Raw genomic sequence first — 22559 nt, forward strand, 5'->3', positions numbered from 1 at the left:
ATATGCGAGCGTGACTTGCAAAAGATTTGAAATAAAGGACTATATTGAGTCCTTAAAGTGAAATGAGGAAAAAAAAGAGCTGTCATATGAAATAAATGGCTCTTTTGAGTTCTTAAAGTAAAATGAGTAAAAATGTACTCCCATACGAATTAAGAAATTACTTTGTTCTGCATGACATAGTCATGTGGATGAAGTAAGTAATAAAAATTTCCTCATTCACAAAAGTTGTGAAGAGTTTTCAAAATTGTGACAGAAAAGTTCAAGCCACATTTCGAGGGGGGGGGGGAATATGAGACAGTTAAGAAAGGTACTTCCCCGTAATGTGCATTGAAAGCAAGAGATGATCTATTAAAGAATGAATGTGACCGTCAGGGGGAGTACTACGGTCACTATACTAATACCCCTATGTAAAGAAATAGCTAAATTCCAGCATTCATGCTGGAACCTTCAAAGATAGTAAGATGGTGCTTACAAAGCACATATAAAGTTTTTAATAGATAGAACCCAAACAAAGTTTTTAACAGATAGAATCCAAACAAAGAGATTTATTGATATGGCATCTTTACAAAAGATGGCAAAATCTGGGGGAGCATGGTATGTAGAGACCTAAGACTTGAAGAGAAGTGCGAATGCGTGTCCACTTCAATGATTCAAGAACAACAAGTTTCTCATACGTGCTGATGTTGTTAGCTCTCAAAGAAAATAAATAAAGTAAGGAAGAATCTTGTTATGCAGGATCTCATTAGTCCATTGCCATTTGGCAAAAAAAGAGCAACAACAGCCCTATACAAAGTAAAGAAAATCAAATGGAAGTCGATTCCACCTCATTTGAAGAAGTCATAAGAATTTCATATGTTAAGTCCATGAAAAAAAGGAATGATTCCTAAAAGAGCCATCACAATAGGTTATAATGGACCTACAAAGCGAAATGTGACTCCAGAGGGAATGTTGAAAGATATAAAGTAAGGCTTGTGTCAAAAGATACAAAGGGAAGAAAGTTTGGGTTTAAAAAGAGATTGAGGAGGACAATAGCTTTTAAGCAAAGATAAAGAATGAGAAATTGTTAAAGAATGAGAAATTTGATTTCCACTTCTTAAATGAAGATAACATTCTACTTTCTAGTGGTGGTGTTAATAGATAACATCCTACTTTCTAGTGGTGGTGTTAATATACTTGTATAGATAAAGAATTAGTGTCCTCAAGTTTGATCTCGGTGATGAGTTTTTCATTCTACGAATTGAGACTCATCGAGATAAAAGAAAGGGGTACTATTGTTATCACCAAGGCATACTCATAAAAGATTCTAAAGAAATGAAGTATGCAAACTAGTAAACATACGCCTGTTCCTATCATCAGGGCAATATGGAACCTTAGTGTTCTAGGAACCAATGTGAGATGGAAATAGTTCCATATGCTTCAGCTGTTGGAAGCTTTATGAGCGCGCAAGTAAAGAATTTACCCTGACATAGTTTCGTGTATCCGGGTTTTGGCAAAAGTTCAATCCTGATATAGATCACTGGAATGAAATTGAGAATATCGACCTCATGCTAAGAAAGAAATAACTAGTGCTCTCAAAAGGTTGTGGGTACAAAAGTAGAACTTGTGAAATGTGTAGCAAAATCCACAATTGTTGCTAACTTTCACACTTGGAGGTTTTGTGTGGAAAAGCTCCTAAATGAAACAATTATCATCAATGTGATGCAAAGACATGGTATAGCATGATACGAGGTCGAGGGACAGGCAAAATGGTTAAGAGATTCTGTACCCGGAGTTGATAATGGTTGATAACAGCAATAACCATTTAAGTAGTTTGCTCCTATGACAACGAGTCAAGTGTGGTGCCAAACACACTGACACAAAGTTATACGTTGCAAAGGAGAATGTCCGGAATCATATTAAAATGCATTGTGAATATAAATGATAGACAAGTATTAGTGGATCCGCTCATTAAAGGCTTACCGCCCAGTGTGTACAGAGAACACAGTCGACATGGGTTTATGGTATAGCCTATGTTTTCCGGACAATAAAGGGCCCAAAGCTAAAGAACCTATTTCAGAACAGAGACATGTATCGTAGGTGTTGAATCTATCGGCAACCGACCGTGACGATGAAGCTGCTCTATGCATTGATCTGTGATGGAATATGAAAAGAAATGAAATGTATAAATTAAAAGGTATAAGATGAGATCAAGGGGGAGAATGTTAGGTTGATCTCATCTGAGTCAGGCCCAATGGCCCGCTCGGGCCCCTTGACTCGTGTCCTGATCGGGGACGCCCAGCCCAACATGGCTGGTGGGCCCCCGTCACGCAGTGCCGTATAAAAGAGAGAGGTGGGGTAAGTGGCTCAAGACGAGAGGTTCACTGTGCCGCCACCCACGCCACCTGACACAACCCTAATCCGATCTGACGGGAGGCACTGCAGCGGCGGGAAGCTCCACCGGCGCTGCTTCTGCACCGCGCCGCCGCCGCCACCCCTGCGCATCTCGCCGTCGCCACTGCTACATCAGCCTCTGCGCCGCGACTTCGTCACTCTTCTACAGCGGTGCCATGGCAGGTGGTAACGGAGGTCACAGAAAGGTATTCATCTCTGTAAAGAAGTCTAATTTAACCGCTCGATCTACACCTAGATGTTCCAAAGACTAACAGTATACACTACTACAAGAACCATTTGTAGGGTCTGGCCAAACTCCATTTTTAGGGGCGGATGGCGCACCCGTCCCTGCTTTTCACCCTTGCACCCTTAGATTCTCGCACATGTAGTACCCACAGTACACGGAATCCGCCGGTTGCATGTGGCACAGGAATCGTGTGCGTATAGTCATTTGCTTTGGTTTGTTGGCGGGATGAGGTTCTCCTTGATGAACGTAGAACGCGTAAGGCCTATTTTAAATTGAAAAAAATGGAAAGTTAATTTATATATGTATATTTTTGTAGAGAAATAAATCGGATGTGCATAGGGAAGATAAGAAATGCGCTCACAATTGTAGAAGGTCTATGAATTATTGGTACCTCTTGGTGCTCCAATCCAAGGAGTCAAATACGGGGATTTTTCCAAGCTTTGGCTGTAGATGGAATACAATCCAGTGAAATCTGCAAAAAAAAAATTGTGTATGATTTGTAGGCATGGAGTGGAGCAATGGTTTATTATAACAAATGGTTGATATTAGACTTACTGGATATGGTATGGCACATATATGACATCCATGTATTGCCATCGTTCTATCATAAGCGATATGTAGGCCGCAACCCTCTTCATGGTCTCTTGGTGAAATCTATTTCATTCCTTAGCTTTGTTTTCTTCTTTGTTTTAAATGGCTTTAGATGGTCATCGTCGTCCTTCATCCATTTTGGCGCATCGTGCATAGCCTCGCAAATCGCTACGGGGTCAAGGTACCGGATCTTTTCCTTTAAACTAATGGCATCCATTGTTTGCATCTTGTAGAATATAAGGTATGACATTAAATATTGATGCATATACAATACTTTAGACCGTAATATACAACATATTAGTATCGATGAGGCACTTACATGCACCATAGTCGAACCATTTCGACACCAAGTTGTTGGAGGCAGAACATATGTTGGATGTTTGCAAAATCGAACGTGATATCATAGATTTGTGGTCCCTTAACTACGAATGCATCCGGATGGTGCGGCGCATATATAGTTTTCAGCCCAACTCTGCATGCCCTCTTGTACCAATTATGCCTAGTCCGGTAGCAAGTCTTTTCCATACTGAAACTCTAGAGGAGCATCATCTAAGTCTGAATGTCATCAATCGCAATCACCTTTTTGTGCTCCGTGTTAGTGCGGGGCGTAGAAAAGTAAGATCATCTGCTGGCACTAGAATTTGCTGGACTATCCTTTGACTTATCCTTCTTAGCCTTTTCATCAGACTTCTTGTTTGTGGCGTGCCATCTATTCACAATGTTGGACCCTTCCTTGTCGTTTTGGTGAAACACTCGAGGTAACAGTGATATGGCCAAAGGAGCCGAAACCGGTGGAGTATTCTCTCGTGATCGAGCCGGTGGCAGAGGCAGCGGTGGTACCGGGGCCTGTGGGGATGGCTCTCGTGCTGGTGGTGATTTTTGAGCCGGTGGTGATCGTGAGGCCGTCGGTGATGGCTCTCGTGATACTTGAGCCGTAGGTAATGGCGGAGCATGAGGTGATGGCTCTCGTGGCACTAGAGCCGATGGTGATGGTGGAGCCTGAGGTGATTGTTCTTTTGGCATTGGAGCCGCTGGTGATGGCGGAGCCTGAGATGATGGCTCTCATGGCATTGGAGCCACTGGTGATGCCTCTTGTGGTTGTGGTGATGGGAGGATGGGTTCTTGTTGTGGCGCTGGAGCTGGAGCCCCTAGAAATACCATTTGTAGGGGCGATTCACCCCAGCCGCCCCTACAAATGGTGTCCATTTATAGGGGCGGCTTGGGGGTGAGCCGTCCATTTGTAGGGGCGGGCCCCTACAAATGGTATTTCTAGGGGTAGCAAGATTGCTATAGTACCGCGGATCATTTGTAGCAACGGACCAAATTTGGGTCCTCCCTTAGAAAACGAGGCGTTGCTACAAATTATTTTTATAGTAGTGATAATTACCAAAGTAATATACATGAGGCAGTTATCAGTAAAAACTCAAATAACAAAACACTGTAGGGAGTAAATTTACACAGACTAACAGAGCTAGGGAGTAAGTTGGTAATTGTCTTCCTAAAAAAATGCTGTAAGCTGCTGCACCGACTGCCTCTGCATATAAATGATCTCGCAGCCGTACACACCGGCCTCTGCAAATCCATGAATGATTGGCACCTGTCAAGGCCACTCAATTGTGTTTGCCACACCTAAACCTAGATCTAAACACGCTCTCCCACTCGCCCTTCCTGCTGGCAAATGCAATAGGAGCAGGCGTGTAGGGCACTTTATGCGGTTATCCTTGGGCACAACCGGATGGAGAGGAGTGCACCTGCAATCATACTCATCAGCAACCCGCAAAAAAAAAAAATCATACTCATCAGCGGACACCATGATTCCTTGCTTAGAGCGCTAACAAACTCGATGGGAGATCATTTACTACTGTGGTATACTATGAGTGATGCGCATGGATTTCCACTCTTCACGAATCGGTATGGATTTCTGGAGTGCAATGTTGTTGTCAGACTTGCTAGAGCGAGCACTTTCTAAAATGGGAATATATCAGGTGGAAACCGCAATTTTTGTGAAAACTAGTGCAAATCACGACAAAAAAAATTTGTCTAAATTCACCAAAAAAATCACATATGTAGATGATATGATGATACACAATCTTGTAAAATATCTTGTACAAACTCGACTTCGTTTGTGAGATATAAAAATAATAAATTTCTAACAAATCATGTGGCCGGACAACTTTCTGGCTTGAAAATTGTTATTTTTATATCTCAAAAAATGTCGAGTTTGGACAAGATATTTTACAAAGTTATGTATCATCATATCATCTACATGTGTGATTTTTTTGATGAATTTAAACGACTTTTTTTTATCATAATTTGCATGCATTTTCACAAAGCTCGTGGTGGAATTTCCACTAGATATGTTCTCTTCTAAAATGGAATTGTTCCGATAGTGCTCCTCTTTCATCTCCGGTTGTGTGATGAACGCATGTTTGAATTCGAGTAAATTTCACAATACAATAGTGTATTTGATGATCCCACGGTCCCATGCACAGTTGCATCTCTAAAAGTGCATGCAAATCACAACTGAATTTGGTAGAATTTTATCATGCTGTCACTTTTACATATGCAACAATGGAGTGCCTGGCATATTTGCTTTGAGATTATCTGACACTGACATACACACACTTCGTCATTCTACTAGAAAACTTGGGCGCGGCGTTGCCGCGCTATCTATGAGTCAACCTGGTAATGGTTCAGTGTAAAACTGGGTTTGCTAGTTTGGTTGGAAAGTTTAATGGATTGGTCTGGTTTGGGGTAGCAGACATAATGGATTGGTTTGCTTCTGGAATCAGTTTTAGATTTTCTGGTTGCAAACAATTGCACACCATGGTTTAGCTAATGGGGCTTGATCCAGTGGAAATGCTTGGCCTCAACATCACCGCCTTGCTCGCATGCAGACATGCAGTGCAGCGTGGCACACGATCTCATGAGCCAGGTCGGCGGTGGGTGTGCGATGAGGCTACATACCTACGGAGCGCTACAAAATGGCAGACCCACCAGGCTGCACTCGGATGGATTTGTGGAATGATTGGAAACCACGGTGAAAATCGGTTGAAACCGTTTGGAGAAGAACAGTCTGGTTTAGTTTGAGCCTTGAGAAATTTATGAGTTGGATCAGTTTGGTTTTAAGAGGTGGACCAGCAGGGTGGGTTGGATCAAATCGCTGGTTTTTGATGGAATGGTCTGGTGTGGGTATGGTTCAGTTTTTGGCCCATTAGCAGGTTGATCTATGAGCTCGCCGTCGAGTTAGTAACGTGGAGGATTGATGTGTGTCATGTGTTCCAGAGTGATATCTTCTATTTCTTCTCTCGATGTGTGGTGTCCAACATTGCTGTCGATGAGAAGGAAAATTTCCCCACAGGGCTCAATCTTTATAATCACTAACATGTATGGTTGCATATGAATATTTGTGCATGGAAAGAGAAAAAAATATGTTTTTTTATTCATCATGTTTCATTCAGAACAGTTCATATACATGCAGTAGTACAAATATATACTGAACTGTCTAAACACCTGAAAAATATGAAAACCAGTATTCATTTTCATTTAACCAAGTCAAGAAGCCACTTAATCTTCAGTAAGACAAACACCAGGATGCCACACAATCGTCACTCAGACATTTGTTCGAGCATTTGGTTAGCGGCACCTGGTGAGCGGAGCAGAAGAACGAACACTCAGCCTTGTCATACTGAAGATGAGAGATGATGGTGGTAGAGCAGGACCCTGTTGTCCAGTTATGCAGAATGTTAACTGCCTGACACATAGAGAACATTACAGTATTGCTTCCACATGTGATCTGTCATATTGGACAGCAATTAAGTATAAATAGCTGAGGTAAACTTTTTGGTTGTAAAGTAATATATAGCTAATGTAACACGTAAAGCAGTATAAGCCTTTTTTTTTGTTTCTGAGTTTCTCTTCCTCCTTTTGGTTTCGCTTATTCCTTTCTAGGTCTCTCACTTGTATTTTATACTCCATGCTGAGACTGATTATCCTCAGTTACTCTGATACTATGTAATAGTAATACTGAATAAATTATTAGGTAACCACTGGCTAGTGAAATAAAATTAAGACACAATCCTTACAAGTGTATATCCATAATAAAATCGGAATGTGGTTGTACATAGATATTTCTATATACTGTATGGACTTCAAGTGACAATCAGAAATAAGAACCATGTTAAATCTCTAAAGATAATAAGGAAGGTTAATTGCCATGGCCGGACCTGATATAAGGAAGTGTTTTACTTTTTCAACAGAATAATGCCCAGTTTGTACCCTATAAACTAATATAATGAGTAGCATTTCCTTAGAAATAAAAATACTGCATTGATATAGGGGCGACGCTACGGTACACCGGTTACCTCCCAGGAGTTAAGACCTCAAATGATTCCCAGCCGTCCATTTCTTAATTAATTAATTGATTATGTTAATCTTAAACATTGAAATAATTATGACTCCCAGCCGCATCCGCTCTAGCGACCCGCCTGACTTCTAGCGGCGACGGGTGAGGCAAATCAATCTCTATCCGACTGCCGCCGCCGCCGCCTCCTACGCCGCCCTCGTTCCGAGATTCATGATTCTGTTAGCCTGGTTCCTATACTCTCGGAGATGGATTCAACATAGGCATGGATTAGGGTTCCATCGCTACATAGAGGCTGCCGCCGCCTTGTACGCCGACCCTGCACTCGACGGCGTCTTGCCGGCGGCCACTGCGTGTTGTGCATCCCGGTGGTCCGCCACATCGGCTTCCGCCGTCCGTCAGCCACGGCTGGAAAGGTAAGCCGGAATATGTCCTGCCACCGAGGTTGCTGAGCAACGCTTTGGCCCTCTATCCCCATCCCTGTATCTTATCAGCAGACTTTGCTTTAGATTCATCTGTGGGTGAAACTGAAGGAGATGGAGAATACAGAATAAAGCTACTCCCATTAGATTGTTTAAGGGATTGACCACTCCATAGAGTTGGTGAATCGAGTTGTGTGCTGATCAAAGATGGTACGTTCTTGTTTGTAATATATTATGGACAAGGCCTTCAGAGTCATTTTTTAATTTGATATATTTTGTTGTTTTTTATATGTTTGATAACCAGGTTGCAACCGTGTGTATGCCAGGAAAATTTGCTGCATTATGCAGGAAATTGACAAAGGATCAAAGGGATATAGTTGAAAAAATAGGATTAGGCAAGTTACTTAATATTCCATCGATGCCTATTCAACGTATGCTAGTGGAGAGTCTTGTTGAAAAATTCAATGCAGCAGATAGGACCTTTACAATTCAGGGCCACGTGGTTTCTATTTCCCCATGGGATGTGTACTGCATATTAGGTCTAGTTGACAAAGGAGAAAAGATTGAAATTAGTAGGAAGCAAGCAGACCGTAAATGGTTTAGTGTTTATAAACAAAAGGGTGATACATCAATCACTTTCAAATACTTGGAGGAAAGAATACCAAGGGAGGCTGATGCTGATCACTTTGCTAGGATGTTTGTGCTATATGCTATAGGAACAATTTTGGCACCTAGTTCTAAGGGTTATGTTGCCAGCAACTATTTAGAGTTGGTGGTTAATGTTTCAAGAATCAAGAATCTCAATTGGGCGCGATTCACATTAGTTCATTTGTTGGACAACCTGGTTGAATTCAAGAAGAACAGAAGAACAGGACTTGCTGGAAATTTGGCACTATTCCAGGTGTTTTTTTTTGTCTGTACTAGTTTTAGTATTATTCATGGTAGTACTGAAAATGTTAGACATCAATGATTAATATTATGTGCCCAGGTTTGGTTTTTTGAGCATTTTCAAGCATCTGGTGATGGCTTAGATTATACACTGCATCAACATCCGTTGATAAGAAATTGGAATGAAGACAAAGTTTTGAAGCGAGCACGCATTCAAGCTATAAAGAAATTTGGGGCTGAAAAGGTAATTTGGAATGTGTTATTTTGCCTTCTGTTTTATCTAGTGATGGATGTGAAGCTTCTTTTTTTATGGTGCAGGTGGTCACGGAATTGGAACCGAATGAGTCCAAAGTGCACACTGGTAATGATAATTTTTACCAGGATATTGGTGATGACCAATATAATGAGGGAATGAGATACGAAAAATCTGAAAATAAGGATTGGAATGAGAATGTAATGTTTTTTAATTGCACTTTTGGACAGTAAATGCATTAACCAAGTTTGTTGGTCAATTGTTAGTTGTCCATTTAAAGTTACTCTTATTTCTTTTTAAGGTTGAACAGGAAGATGTAAATCAAGAAGACCTGCGTGATGCTATGGAGGATGACGAAATCAAGATAAAGGTACATATCTGTATGTTTTAAGAAACGAATTTGAGTCGTATTTATGTTAGTGTCCATTGTATTTCAGGAATCAATGGAAGCAATGAAATCCCTATTTGTTAGGTTCCCGGAGTTGCATACGGTTGTGCAGGTTATAAATTCAAGTTGCTCTATTATTTATAATACATGTATGTGAATGGTTAGTATAAAGCTGCTTACGTCATTTGCATTGAAAATATTAGATGGTTGTCAAGCTATTTGATGGAACTAGAAGTAATAGGTCTACAAAGTGTGAGGGAAAACAATGTGATTCATCGGGTACTAGCAAATCGCGAGAATCGAATTCCAATGTTCAAAAGGAAAGTGAGTTGGCAAGTCATGCAAACAGTATGGATAAATCAGAGAAAGAAAAACCATGTCCGGAGCAGGGTACTGGTGATGAAAGGGAGGTTTCTTCATCCAACTTATCTTCAGGAGCAAAGAGGAAAATTGATTTTGTTTTGAGTCCTACACTGGTTGAAAAGGTAAAAACCAGAACCAATAGGCAACCAAGCAAAGTCTGCAAGTCTCCGTACATAGGCACAAAGCAGAATAGGGTATCTACAACAAAAACTAATTGTCCAAATGTTGGTATGTGTTCATGCTTTGGTTTTTCATTGAACAGATACTTTCTATATATTAATGTTTAACAATGATGCAGGCGACATTACAAAAGGACTAGAGTTAAGTGACTTGGAACTTCACGCCATTAAATATATTTTGGAGGAATTAGCGACTGAACCAAAAAAAAGTCTAGTATCCATAGGTGGAATTGAGCTGGGTGCTAATCAATTGAAATGTCTAGTAACACGTGTGAGAGAGGATGCAGGAGACAAATGGTTATGTTCTGGGGTAAGTCGTGTACTTTAATTTATGTATTTGCCATAGAAAATTTCTTGGTAATTAATATTATTATGTATGCATGCAGATAGTAGACTCCTATGCAACTATATTCAACTCTGATTGGAAAAAAGATACTAACGAGATAAAGCATGCACTTTTAGATGTCAATTGTCAGTGGTTACGAATGATTGGGAAAGCTTGGGTACAAACTGGTGTACCTTGGTGGAGGTTGTGCCATAGTCTGCTCAGGAATTGGTTGGAGCTGATATGGTAACACTGATATCATAGTTTTCCATTTCACAACTTAATGCAGATTCTAAAAGTTAATGTCCATGTTAATGTAGGTCTTCATTCCCATGAATAATACAAAAAGTCACTGGTGGCTCTGTGTTCTGTACCCTGCTAGAAATGAAATTCAAGTTCTCGATTCTTTCAATAGGACCATAAATTATGAAGAAGAATTAGTCGAATTGGTATGTGCGATATACTGTTAAGCAAGTAAGTTGAAACTATTAAGCTAATCGTACAATTTTTTTGACTTAAGCTACCTTTCAGAGATGTGGAATTCATTCAATTTTGCAAGCAATTTTGGCATCATCTGACAAGTTGGAGTCCAGGTGGAGTAACTATGACATTCTACAATGGGATGTTGTTGTGAAGAAAAACATTCCACGACAACATGATGCGTAAGAATTTTCATAAGCTTGTATTGTGGGGGTAGAATTGAACCTATCCATAGATTTATTGTAATGGTTAAAAATTGTAATTGCAGGTGCTCATGCGGGATTTTTACAATAAAATATATGCAATTTTGGAATGGGAGTGAAATAACAAATCCATTCACGCAAAAGGATATGGAGAAATTTAGGAAGAAGATGCCAGCTGAGCTGATCTTGTCGCCCTTGAATGAGCTTACTACCAGCAAAGGGCATGTACTTGCCACCCAGAATTTTAGTTGATCTCTATTTTTTCAAACCATCAGGATTTTTGTAAAATAGTTTAGATTTATTCTAGAGTTGGTCATACAAAGAGAGAACAGAAGGCTCTTGTTGCTAGCTATGCTATCCAAGTTTGCCATATTGGAGTTAAATTATAGTTGTTTGTGTTTGAACTACCAGATGACATGCTATTTTTCAATTAGTGATCTCTGCAGCATTCCTTACTACTTTCCAGGTTTGATGAATTCTGAGCACTCAGCAGAAAAAAAAAAAACTGATAGCTATCGGACAAAGTTTCTGAAAATGAGTTCACTTTTTTAGCACTAACGGTTGTCAATGTAACCTTATGAAGCTTTCCAGCTTCGTCACTGCACAGGAATGCGTGCATAAGATGAAAAACGTCGCATGTGTTGGATCAAATAAAATAAAATCATTCACACGCAATGCTGAATGTTCATGTACGGAAAGGCGAAACGATGGAAAGCTTGCACACACGTGCTTATTCAGATTTGTGAAATGATGCCATATATACACGCAGAAACACTTACACATTCACTCGAATATTTGTTAAAATGATACGTACTTGCAATAGCCTTCAGGTTCAGGCTTTTACACAACCAGTTCCAACTTACAAAATCTAAAAAGCAAAGATACAATTGCCGCATCAGTGTTGGCGTCGTGGGCGCGTGCCACTCTAGCTGCGATGTCGCCTGTGGTAGACGTTCCCGTACATAACAGCTTGCTACCCAAGAGCCGACCGTAGCAAATACCTGGACATAAAGCACAACAAAATAGCTAGAGTAACTAAAATGATCACTGAATTTCAAGTGTACTTACTACAATATAAAGTAATTGACAACATGATGACTATAGGGAGATTAACCTGATCGAATATTTAGAGAATAAACTGATCAAGACATGGAGAGACCCAAATTTCCCATCACCATCTCCTGCAGTCAATTGAATTTCAGTCATTTATAATCCAGTTTTTTTGTAGCTATATACGACATATAGAAAAAGGATCACCTTTTAATTTTTGGGCAAGTCCGTTTGTCGTGATCGGTTGCCTTGCATTCTGAACACCTCCTTTTATTTGGCCTGTCCAAGAAGTTTTTGAACCTCTTTGGAGCTCCTTTGCTTTGGACTATGTCAGGATCTTGGACATTTATTGGTGATGCCTCAGCTTCTAAGCCATTCTCTTTGTCTTCAATACCACTTGATTCACCCTCTATATCTTCTCTTTTTCTTTTTCCTTTGAGCTCCGCTTCAAGAATCTCCTTCCATCTCATATATTCATCAATTGAACATGATGCTTCTTCGAAAACTGGTTTTGCCAACATAAGCAGTTCACTGAAACGAGTCCCTTTCATTGAGTTCACATGATCAGTTGTTTCTAAAGAGATAGCAGACTTGGCATTAAGTGTCCACCTGTTTAGCACACAACATTGTGGCATCGCAGCACCAAGTGTAATCAACACAACCATGATATGGCAACAAGGAATTCCTTCACACTCGAACTTCAAACAGCTGCAGCTAACATTTCCAAGGGTCTCCTCATCATCACATTCCACTTCAAAAACCTTGGTGCCACCTCTTGCTGCAACAATGTACTTTGTCGAAACATCAGACTCCAAAATTTCCCCAATGTCATACAGTGTTGCCCTTGTAATTTCCTTCTGCACCAAATAAAAATTTAATATAGTTAAATATAATGCAATTAATTGGTTGAAATATAATTTATTGGTTAAATATAGCAAATAAATACAAAAAGTACCAAATTTTAATATAGTTTACCACATGGTGTATGTGAATAGTAGAAAAAAGTTTCTTGGTGAAAAAAGAAAAAAAATTTATTACTTTGTCGTGTGCTAAACAAAAAAAACTCGGCCGGGTGGGAAAAGACCGCCCCACCGGTATTAGCTTAAGAAGAAGCCTCGGCTTCCCCGACCGAGAAAATCCCCGAACCCTGGCCCCGCCCTGACACTGGGAGACGTAACCCCTGGGAACTACCTGCCTGGGCCATGTAAGGGTCCTCAGGACGACCTGGGTCGTCTCACAACCAGTGCTTTGGCACACGGGGCCAGCGAGGGGATTTTTTTTACCCTCAGCCTGAAATTCGCTCCCACGGGGAGTAGAACTCAGGACCTGAGGGGTGTCGCTGGAGTGACTAACCAACTGGGCTAGCATCCTTTGGCGTCGTGTGCTAAACAAACACACGACAATTTTATTACTTGGCCGTGTGCCTGGATTCGGGCACTCGACAAACGTGTTATTTTGCCGTGTGTATTCTTGTCCTGCAAACGAGCAAAGAACCTATATGCCATGTGTGCCTTATTTGATGTGTATTTAATAATTGTCTCATGCAAACAGAATCTTAGCCATGTGGCCGATATAAGGCACACGGCAAAGATATAAACACACAGTGTTGGGGAAGCCACCTTAGTGAAGACCTCCGGCGGGAGGGTTCCTTCAGGTCCACTCATACAACCTGGGCCGAAGCCCACCAAGCAAAGAGGTCGAGCATCAAGCAAGCGAATAGCACGTGGGCTCGACGTGGGACCATGGATGAATGCAAGCTGTAATCCATGATCGTTGTAAGATTACATGTATACCCATGAAATATTTCTAGAATCTAGCCGTCGGAGGGTAAAAATGTGTAATTATGCGAGGAGTAGTTGGACCATCGCCTATAAATGCCGTGTATATTTCCTCATGATGGGACATTTAATACAAGAGTAATTGTTGCTCTGTTACTGTGCGTTTATTGTGTCTTCTCGTTCCGCGGTCTGTTCACTTCCGAAGGGGTCCTCGTCCCCTCCCGAGCTGTTGTGACACTCCACCGTCCCGAAGGGTGTCCTCCACCAACACACGGCAAATAAGCCATTTCCGGTAGTGAAACCAATCTCTCACTTCCTCTCGTGAAATCTTTTGGCCTGACAAGTGGACCCATCGTGAGGGGTAAGATGACCCTAATCTTGGTGAAAAAGAGATTCAATTATTTCAACTTTTTATAGATAGATAATTATAGTCCTACCTCCGATTGCAACACATGTTTTAATTAGTTTTAGAGAATTCATAACATGCCAAAAAAATTGGATTTAACTTGTATTCTATACCATCTCTGTGCTATTTTCTTGGACTCACAAGATAAAATTTTGATGTATGAATCATGTCTATGATAAAGAATAAAAAAATTATATGCTGTTTCAAATGCTTCTAAGAGATAATTTGATGTCACATCTAATGCTTCGAGGGGACAAAAAAGTATTTCTTGTCTCAATTTAATGGCTAGCACAAGCTTTGGTACAAATAAAAATTTGGTTGGCAAATGTCACTTCATGGCTAAAAAAACGTTACACCCAAATTTCTACCTGTATGTGACGTGCATGGCATGGAGGGGCAAAGAAATGCATCTGCCAAATGTCACGTCATGGCACATTAGATGGTACAGATCTCATAGACACCGGTCATGATATGATTCTAAAAATATTTTTCTAGCCAAGTTTGTCACGTATACACGTTATTGCCATGAACATATTTTTTTCGAAGTAATCAAACACCGCATGTTTGCTTTTGTTCACGTTAAGGAACAAAAACAAATCTGAGATCTCAAAAAATTCCCATTGCCGGCACATCTCAACTAATCTGCATGCAAGTTAGATCTAATCTCAACTAACCATGCATGCAAATTAGATCTAATCCCTACTTTTTGTATTTAAAATACATATAATAAATATTAAAACTATTACCTCCTAAGAGGTAATAGTCTATAAGATCAACGGTCCACAGTCATTTCGGTGTACCGTAGCAAAAGCCTTGATATAAACATGCACCTTTAGCATCAGTGTATGTGTTTCCTTGTGCTGACAGTACAGTAAATAGAAAGATTCATATCCGTGTATAAGCATAGGTAAAATGTAAATTTGATTACCGATATTTTAATCTAGAGACAATTATTTACAGGAATATAATTGCCTATAGCTGGTTAGGTGAACGGTGGATGGCTCACAATAGTGTCCATGTAATTCACCGCTCCTGTGTCACAGGTGAAAAAAAGAACCATAGTTAACAGAAATAAAGTGTTGTTTCTTGTGATCATTTACTTACAGCTTGAGTCTATCGCTCTTCAGAATTCATCGCAGGAGCAAGGTTTCTTGTCGATCAGTTCCTTGTCAGAAGGAATACATGAGTTAACAAATTAGACATAATTCATCATCCATGTTAGAAACCTGCATGTGTGTTATGAATTTCAACTAACATATTTTTGCTTGTGACAATAATGCATTTTGTAATGCATTTGCAAAATAAAAATAATGCCAGAGCAGGGGAGGATACACTACCAGAAAACTAGGCATACATCTCTAAGTGTTAGTACCGGTCACATTTTGTGCTGGTACTAAATGGCCTCGGGGGCCACTCGGGGTTAAAACACTACCCGGTACAAAATGTAACCATTTAGTACCAGTTGGTGTGGCCGAATCTCTAAACGGGGTTCCCTCGAATCCCTGCTAGCGGTACTCACCCACCGTCAGCTGACGCGCCAGGTAGGAGGTGTTGACGTGTGAGATTTTCCTTTTCACAAAGCTCCACCTAGTAGAATCCATGGCGAACCGCTCCAACCACTCCGATGGGGAGAGCGGCAGCGAGCGCGCACACCCGCACTGCGGGCCCTCCAGCACTCCCCCGTGTGGGAGCTGGGGGCTCATTTTCCACGATTCCGGTCGTCCGGGGGTCGGTATTCCACGTCACTGCACCGCCCCGGCTCGACGCCCCTAGTGCCGAGTCCGGGGGTACGACGTCCGCTGACCCCCACGTCGCCCAGTTCAGGGCGGAGGCATGGGGCCGCACGGTAAGGTGAGGCCCACCGGCTCGCAGCCATCTCAGCCGCGCCAGCATTCCCGCAGTGGAAGCCCTCGCGGCAGCTCGTGCTCTGTTGTGCCACACCCCGTTGAGGGCGGGGGTAGGCACTCCCGAGGGAGAATGGCTCGACGAGCTGGCAAGTCTAGTGCGGAGGGCTGCACCAGGCCTGAAGGCGCAGATATCCTGTGCTACCGACGAGAAGCCCTCGGCACAGTCCCAGGGGCCTGTCGCTTGCGCCGGCGGAGCTTCCGACCTCCGGTCTCACCTCAACGACGTGAGAGCTCGTGAGGATGCCCGCACCGCCCTGGAAAGAGCGCGGGAATGCCGGCGTGAGGCCGACGACGAGCAAGCATCTTTAGGTTTGCCCACGGGTGGCGGTGCAGCCTCTGAGGATGACATCGGCCCAAACGGGGCCGGTTGCCGGGCATTCACGGCGGGCCTGAGGCGGGTCAATTAGCCCACCAAGTTCCGGCCTGATTTGCTCGAGAAGTACGATGACACCATCGACCCGGAGGAATTCCTCCAAATCTACACCACCTCCATCCAGGCGGCGGGGGAGGCCCTCAGGTCATGGCCAACGACTTCCACGACGCCCTCCGAGGCACCACCGGGTCCTAGTTGATGAACCTCCCGCCGGGATCCATCGGATCCTGGGGGGAGCTGTGTGAGCAGTTCGTGACCAACTTATCTGGGTTGTTCACATGACCCGGAATGCACGACGACCTCCTCGCCGTCTGATAGCGTAAAGGCGAAACGCTGCGTCAGTACATCCAACGCTTCAGCCAGGTAAGCAACAACATCCCCCGCATCTCGCCAGCCGCCGTCATCATGGTGTTCAGCGAAGGGGTCACCAACAAACGGTTGGTGGGCAAGCTAGAGACCCACAACGTGGAGACCATCTCCGAGCTGTTCGCGCTGGCGGATAAGTGCGCCCGAAAAGCCGAGGCACATGCCAGGGTCGAACATCGGGACGCCACCGAGGAGCCCCCGGCACGCGACGGCCTGAAACCCGGCGTCAAGACGAACAAGCGGACGGCCGCAGCCGTCCTGGCCGCGGAGGGGCGCCCAAAGCCGCCTAGGGAAAATACTGCCGGTGGCGAAAGAAGGCCCGCCCCCACATGCCAGGACGGAGGGAAGTGGTGCGAGCTCCCTCGCACCGATCGGCACGAGCTCACCGAGTGTTGCCTCGTCATGGACATCGCGGCGAACTGCCTGAGGGGCCGCGACGAGCGCGGCGACCGCGACTAAATTGGCCCAGGAGGGGCCGGCTTTGGCTTCCAGGAGCCGCAACACGTAGTAACCACCATCTTCGGCAGAGCGCGCCGCTGTCCCGTAGGAGGGCCAAGCTCCTCTGGAGGGAGGTTTATGCGGCATCACCAGCGCCTGGGGGCTCCCAACTTCTAAAGTGGTCGACCACCCCGGTCGACCACCCCTCCAACATGGCGGGCGTGGGTCTCCTCCCGGTTGTCGTGACGCCCACGATCTGCAACATCGGGGTTGGCAGGACCCTGGTGGACGGCGAAGCAGGCCTCAACCTGCTGTCCTTAGAGGTATGCCACCGAATGCAGGTACGGGAGCGCAAGCTCATCCCCTCTGCTCTGTTTTGTGGCGTGACCAACGGGAAAACCCACCCATTGGGGCAGGTCAAGCTTCCCGTCACGTTCGGCGGAAGGGACAACTTCCGCAAGAAGAACATCATGTTCGACGTGGTGCACTTCAACCTCCCCTACAACGCCATACTTGGCGCCCTGCGCTCGCCAAATTCATGGCCGCGGTCCACTACGCCTACAGCGTCCTCATGATCCCGGGTCCTGACGAGGTCATCTCCATCAAGGCCGACGTGAAGGGCTCGGTGCACTGTGCCGAACGGCTCTTTGCGGCGGTGGCGGCCATGTCCCCCAATGACGGGGATATTGGGGACGCCACCTTCGCACGATGGCGAAGCCCGTCGTCGAAGGCGTTCGCCACCTTCGCCCGATGGCGAAGCCCGTCGTCGAAGGCGTTCGGCTCCGAGCGAGGAAGCGGATGAACTGCGAAGTGTACCACGAAGGCAAAGAGGGTGGACCCGAGGGGCTCGGAGCGAAGCCTACTAGACGAAGGCCTGAGTTGCTCGAAGCCGCCCGAAGAGGAGCGAAGAGGCGGTGCCCGCAGCGTAGGGTAGCGTGCGTGCCGAAGAGGCAGACGGCGAGGCGAATCCTACGGCCCCGTTGTGCGGAGTAACGAAGACCCACAGTCGCGAAGAGACGCAAAGTGGAGCGGCCCCACTGTCAGAATTCTGTACGGGGTGTACAACTGTAATTCCACTAAGTTGTGTCGAGTGTTGTAACCTTACGTTTTTGCCCAGGGAATATTCTAAGATGCTGGCGGTTAGGGGGTAGAAAGGGAATTTTGGCCGGGGAGTAGTTGAGTTTCTGGGCTATAAATACCCCCTGTAACTATTGAAGATATATGGAATACAGAGCAAAAATGTTGTTGCTTTGATTTTTGTGTCATAATTATGTCCGCTGCCATCTCTTTAAGGACTTCACCCTCCACTTCTCTAGCTGTTGTGACCTCTTCGCCCCGAAGAGTGCCATACACCAACAGTTTTGGCGCCCACCCGCGGTTCGTCCTCGACATGACCACATGGCGGAGAAGAAGAAACCAAACCCCAGCGCTTCGGAGTCCAACGCCTCGACCAAAGCCCCACCTTCAACGGACAACGCCCTTGTTCCGTCCAACGGCAACAACACCATCAATGATCACGACGAAGACCTCGAGGTCGAAGACCTCGCTGATGGGAACTTTGAGGTCGACCTCCACGACCTCGGCATCTCCGCCGAAGACATCCAAGTCATGAAGAGAATCGACACACACCTCTCCGAGTGTCTCTGTCAAACACAGCAAGCACAAGCCAGCCCATCGACCACGCCGGCAGCTACAAGAGCAAAGGGAAAAGGACACGAACTCACTGCCGAAGAGCTAGTGGAGCAACTAAACAAGCTAAAGGAACAAGAACTTCACTACAAAGCAATGCGACAATCTCTTCGAGATCGTTTGATTATGATGAAGCCCCTTCGCCAAGACCCCAGACATGTGCAACATGCGCCTTATCCTCAAAGGCTTCACCAACAACCCGTTCTCATTAGAGAACAGTTCTCGGACGAAGAGGAAGGCGAGTACGTGATGCCACAACACCTTCGTCCGCGACAGTGTCATCCACAAGAAGACCTCGCCACGCCCCTCTCTGTCGAATTCGAAGAGCTCCCGTGGCCTCCACGCTTCAACCCCACCATCCTACCATAATTCGATGGGGACTCCGACCCAAAAGACTTCCTCCTCAAGTACGAAGTGGCCATCGAAGCATCCGGAGGCGGAGCGGCATGCAAAGTCAAAGCATTGGTACTCAAACCTCCTGGGAGGACACATCCACACGTGGGACCAGCTCCGAAGAGAGCTCATCGCTACCTTTAGAGTACCAAAGCCCGAAGACGTCAACTTATGTGCTTTCCACAACCTGAAGCAAGGAGGATCCTCACTGCAAGAATATTTGCAAAGTCTAGTAAGACTTCATGCAAGAGCACCAAATGTAGACGAGAAGACCATCATCGATGCCGCGATCGCAGGCCTGAGTCTCGGACCATGTGGATAATACCTCGAGTGCCGCAGGCCGAAGACCTTGAATAGGCTCTTCGAGATCATGCAAGAATATTGCGTCTCAGACAAAGGAAAACGCCGGAGAATCGAAGAGATGAATGAGCAGAGGTCACGCAATCACGATCGACCGAAGCCACACCAGGCTGAAGAAGCGAAGACCCCGAAGGCCGTGAACACGGTCTCCGGTGATGAAGCCCGCAACTCCTGGCCTCACAACAACAGAGGAGGGGGGAGCGAACGAAGCAACTCCAATTGTGGCCGGAGGGAGAACTCTGGCCGAAAGCAAAAAGTTCCTTACTGTTGCATTCACGGCAGAGACAAAGGTCATTGGACGACTGAGTGCCCCCTCGTCAAGAAGAAAAAAGAAGAGTTGGAGCGAGCCGCAAACACCGAGTAGCCACCGAAGCCCGTCAATTGTACCCACACCAACCAGCAGCAAGTTCCGCCACCACAAATTCAATGGCAGCCTTCGCATCAACCTCATTGGACTTCGGCATATCCCACCCTTTCACCATCTTTTCCAACCTTCCACTACAACCCCACATACACCGCTCCAGCCCTACCATCGCCTTCGGCTCCCCAATTCCCACAAATCCAAAACACTTCGGCGCCACATCAAGGGTGGCGCCCACAATCCTAGCTACAAGCATCCAGCTACCTCCCTCCACCGCCAAAGCTAGAGCCAGGCACGATCCCAGAGAGAGGAAATGATCCGGTCGGAGGCACGGTGAATGTCATCAACGCCATCTCCGGCGGATCCAATGAGCCAGTACATGAGACGAAGCGTAAGAGGAAAGAATACCTCCGCACAGTCTCGCATGTCTGTGAAGGCAAACATTTTTGCACCCCCTGGTCCCACGTCCCAGTTACCTTCTCCGAAGCTGACCTCAGGCTTCAACACTATACGCACAATGATCCCCTCATAATTCGAGCAAACATTGGTAGAAATTTCGTGCACTTCACGGGGAATGACGTTGGTCGGATCCTCGTCGACAACGGCAGCTCCGCAGATGTGCTCACCTGGCAATTTTTTTGTCAAGATGGGGTTCACTGAGAAAAATCTTCACAAGTCCCAGTACCACTAATTGGCTTCGGAGGCAAAAAGATCGAAGCCCTCGGCAAATCGAGCTGAACGTGACTTTTGGTGAAGGCAACACCCAGAGAACATAGCTAATAACCTTCGATGTGGTAGACATCGCCTACCCATACAATGCCATCTTCGGCCACAATAGCATCATCAAGTTTGCGGCAGTTATCAATCAAGCCTTCCTGTGCATGAAAATCCCAACAGCCGGAGGAGTCATCACGATCCTCGGCAACCAAGAAGAAGCCAGGAGGTGCGAGGACAATGCAGCGTGTGCCATGAAAAATGTACATGCAATTGAAGCCGACAACAATAACGACGAAGATGAGGAAGCAAAGCAACTCAATCCTGAGCAACACGACAAAGACGGAGTCCTGCCGGCTGAGCACACCAAAAAAGTTCTCCTCTGCGAAGATGTCCCGGATCGCACAGTAACAATAGGTAGAGGCCTAGAGGAGGCCGAAGAGTCCAAGTTGATTCAGTTCTTAAGGAACAACCAAGATGTCTTCGCATGGTCATCTTCGGACCTGTGAGGAGTCAGTCGGGAAGTCATGGAGCACGAACTGAGAGTCGATCCGAAGGTCAAGCCGTGTAAGCAGCGTCTTCGCACAATGTCAGAAGATAGATTGTAGGCAGCACAAGCCACCCCTAATTCTAGGGTTTCGTCCAAGTAAGCGCCATGCTGCCCTGATCGCTTCTTGCGATCAGGGCAGCGTTGTTCTTGCTTTTACCTTGGTATTACTCATACTGAAGTGTTTTTTATGGCGAGTAGTGCTAGTTATCCTTATGTTCGTAACATGATTTTTTAGTAGATCTATCATGCTTTTGTTGTTTATCATCTACAAATATCAGGTTATCTCTGCGTGTTCATGTTTTAATCTTATACTAATTCTCGTTGCATAGGAATTAGTCGCGTAGAGATAACACCCTGCTTCTTTTTTATCTAGTAGATCTAATCTGTTATGGTTTGTTCTTATACTTAAGAATCGGCTTAATATCTGCTAGGTTAGGCCTTGCAAACATGTTGGATGATCCGGCGACGTATTAGATGCTTTGCTTTGATCTTAATAGGGATTGTTCCGGGAATCGGCTCTTGCTAATTCTTAGGCCTCTGTCTTGGTTATGATTTAGTTATCTGTTATACTCGCTAGGCCTAGTTACATGTAGGATGTTCCGATCTAGCAGTGAAGCTTTTACCGTCGTGGATTAGATTAGCTAGATTTAACTGAAGCAATTTTTGCAGTTATTTGCTTTATCTATTACCATCTGGATATACAGATCCAATCTGACACCGGGACTCAATCGGCTCTTTAAAGCCGATGCAAGAGTCGTCCCGGAGAGCCGACCACAGCTCGGACTAATGTTTACACGTGTCTGTGCTTTTAGGCAAATCGTCGAAGGCACGTTCGCACCTTCCTGATCAGGTATAGGTCAGGTGGCACGCCCTGCGTCTTAGAAAGCCACGGCGTGTGCCAGGATTGCGGGCCGTTGACTAGGGAGCAGTGCCTGCCAGCGCCCCGGCGACCTCCCGGCTCTTCGTGTTGCCTGTCGCTACTCGCCGGTGGGTTTTGACCGACAACACATTCTGGCACGCCCGGTGGGACGCTCATCAGCAACAACGTCCACCGCTGGAATGACTGGACCTCAGAGCCAAGCGCCGATCACCAGCCCTGTCA

General features: G+C 45.0%; 2 protein-coding genes across 6 annotated transcripts; one reads left to right on the plus strand and one right to left on the minus strand.

Annotated features, from left to right (window-relative positions):
- The first annotated feature begins 7610 nt into the window (after positions 1-7610).
- On the plus strand, positions 7611-11527 carry LOC120668501. 5 transcript variants are annotated; one of them, XM_039948237.1, is made up of 13 exons: positions 7611-7987; positions 8081-8203; positions 8298-8894; positions 8982-9125; positions 9200-9334; positions 9436-9504; positions 9572-9634; positions 9726-10113; positions 10184-10374; positions 10451-10635; positions 10710-10838; positions 10921-11051; positions 11138-11527. In XM_039948237.1, exons 2-11 carry the CDS (start codon positions 8201-8203, stop codon positions 10723-10725), a joined length of 1791 nt encoding a protein of 596 aa, XP_039804171.1. In that variant the 5' UTR covers positions 7611-7987; positions 8081-8200; the 3' UTR covers positions 10726-10838; positions 10921-11051; positions 11138-11527. The 5 variants fall into 5 exon arrangements, with proteins under 5 accessions (XP_039804171.1, XP_039804170.1, XP_039804167.1 ...); XM_039948236.1 differs by lacking the exon at positions 7611-7987 and having other exon boundaries at positions 8100-8894; positions 9445-9504; XM_039948233.1 differs by lacking the exon at positions 7611-7987 and having other exon boundaries at positions 8103-8894.
- A 251-nt stretch (positions 11528-11778) lies between these two features.
- LOC120668502 lies at positions 11779-12992 on the minus strand. Its single transcript, XM_039948238.1, has 3 exons — positions 12732-12992; positions 12330-12653; positions 11779-12073 (listed from the first exon to the last, which is right to left on the minus strand). Exons 1-3 carry the CDS (start codon positions 12785-12787, stop codon positions 12046-12048), a joined length of 408 nt encoding a protein of 135 aa, XP_039804172.1. The 5' UTR covers positions 12788-12992; the 3' UTR covers positions 11779-12045.
- Between the last annotated feature and the right edge of the window lie 9567 nt (positions 12993-22559).

Source organism: Panicum virgatum, chromosome 4N (assembly GCF_016808335.1).
Source record: "Panicum virgatum strain AP13 chromosome 4N, P.virgatum_v5, whole genome shotgun sequence".
NCBI lineage: Eukaryota > Viridiplantae > Streptophyta > Magnoliopsida > Poales > Poaceae > Panicum > Panicum virgatum.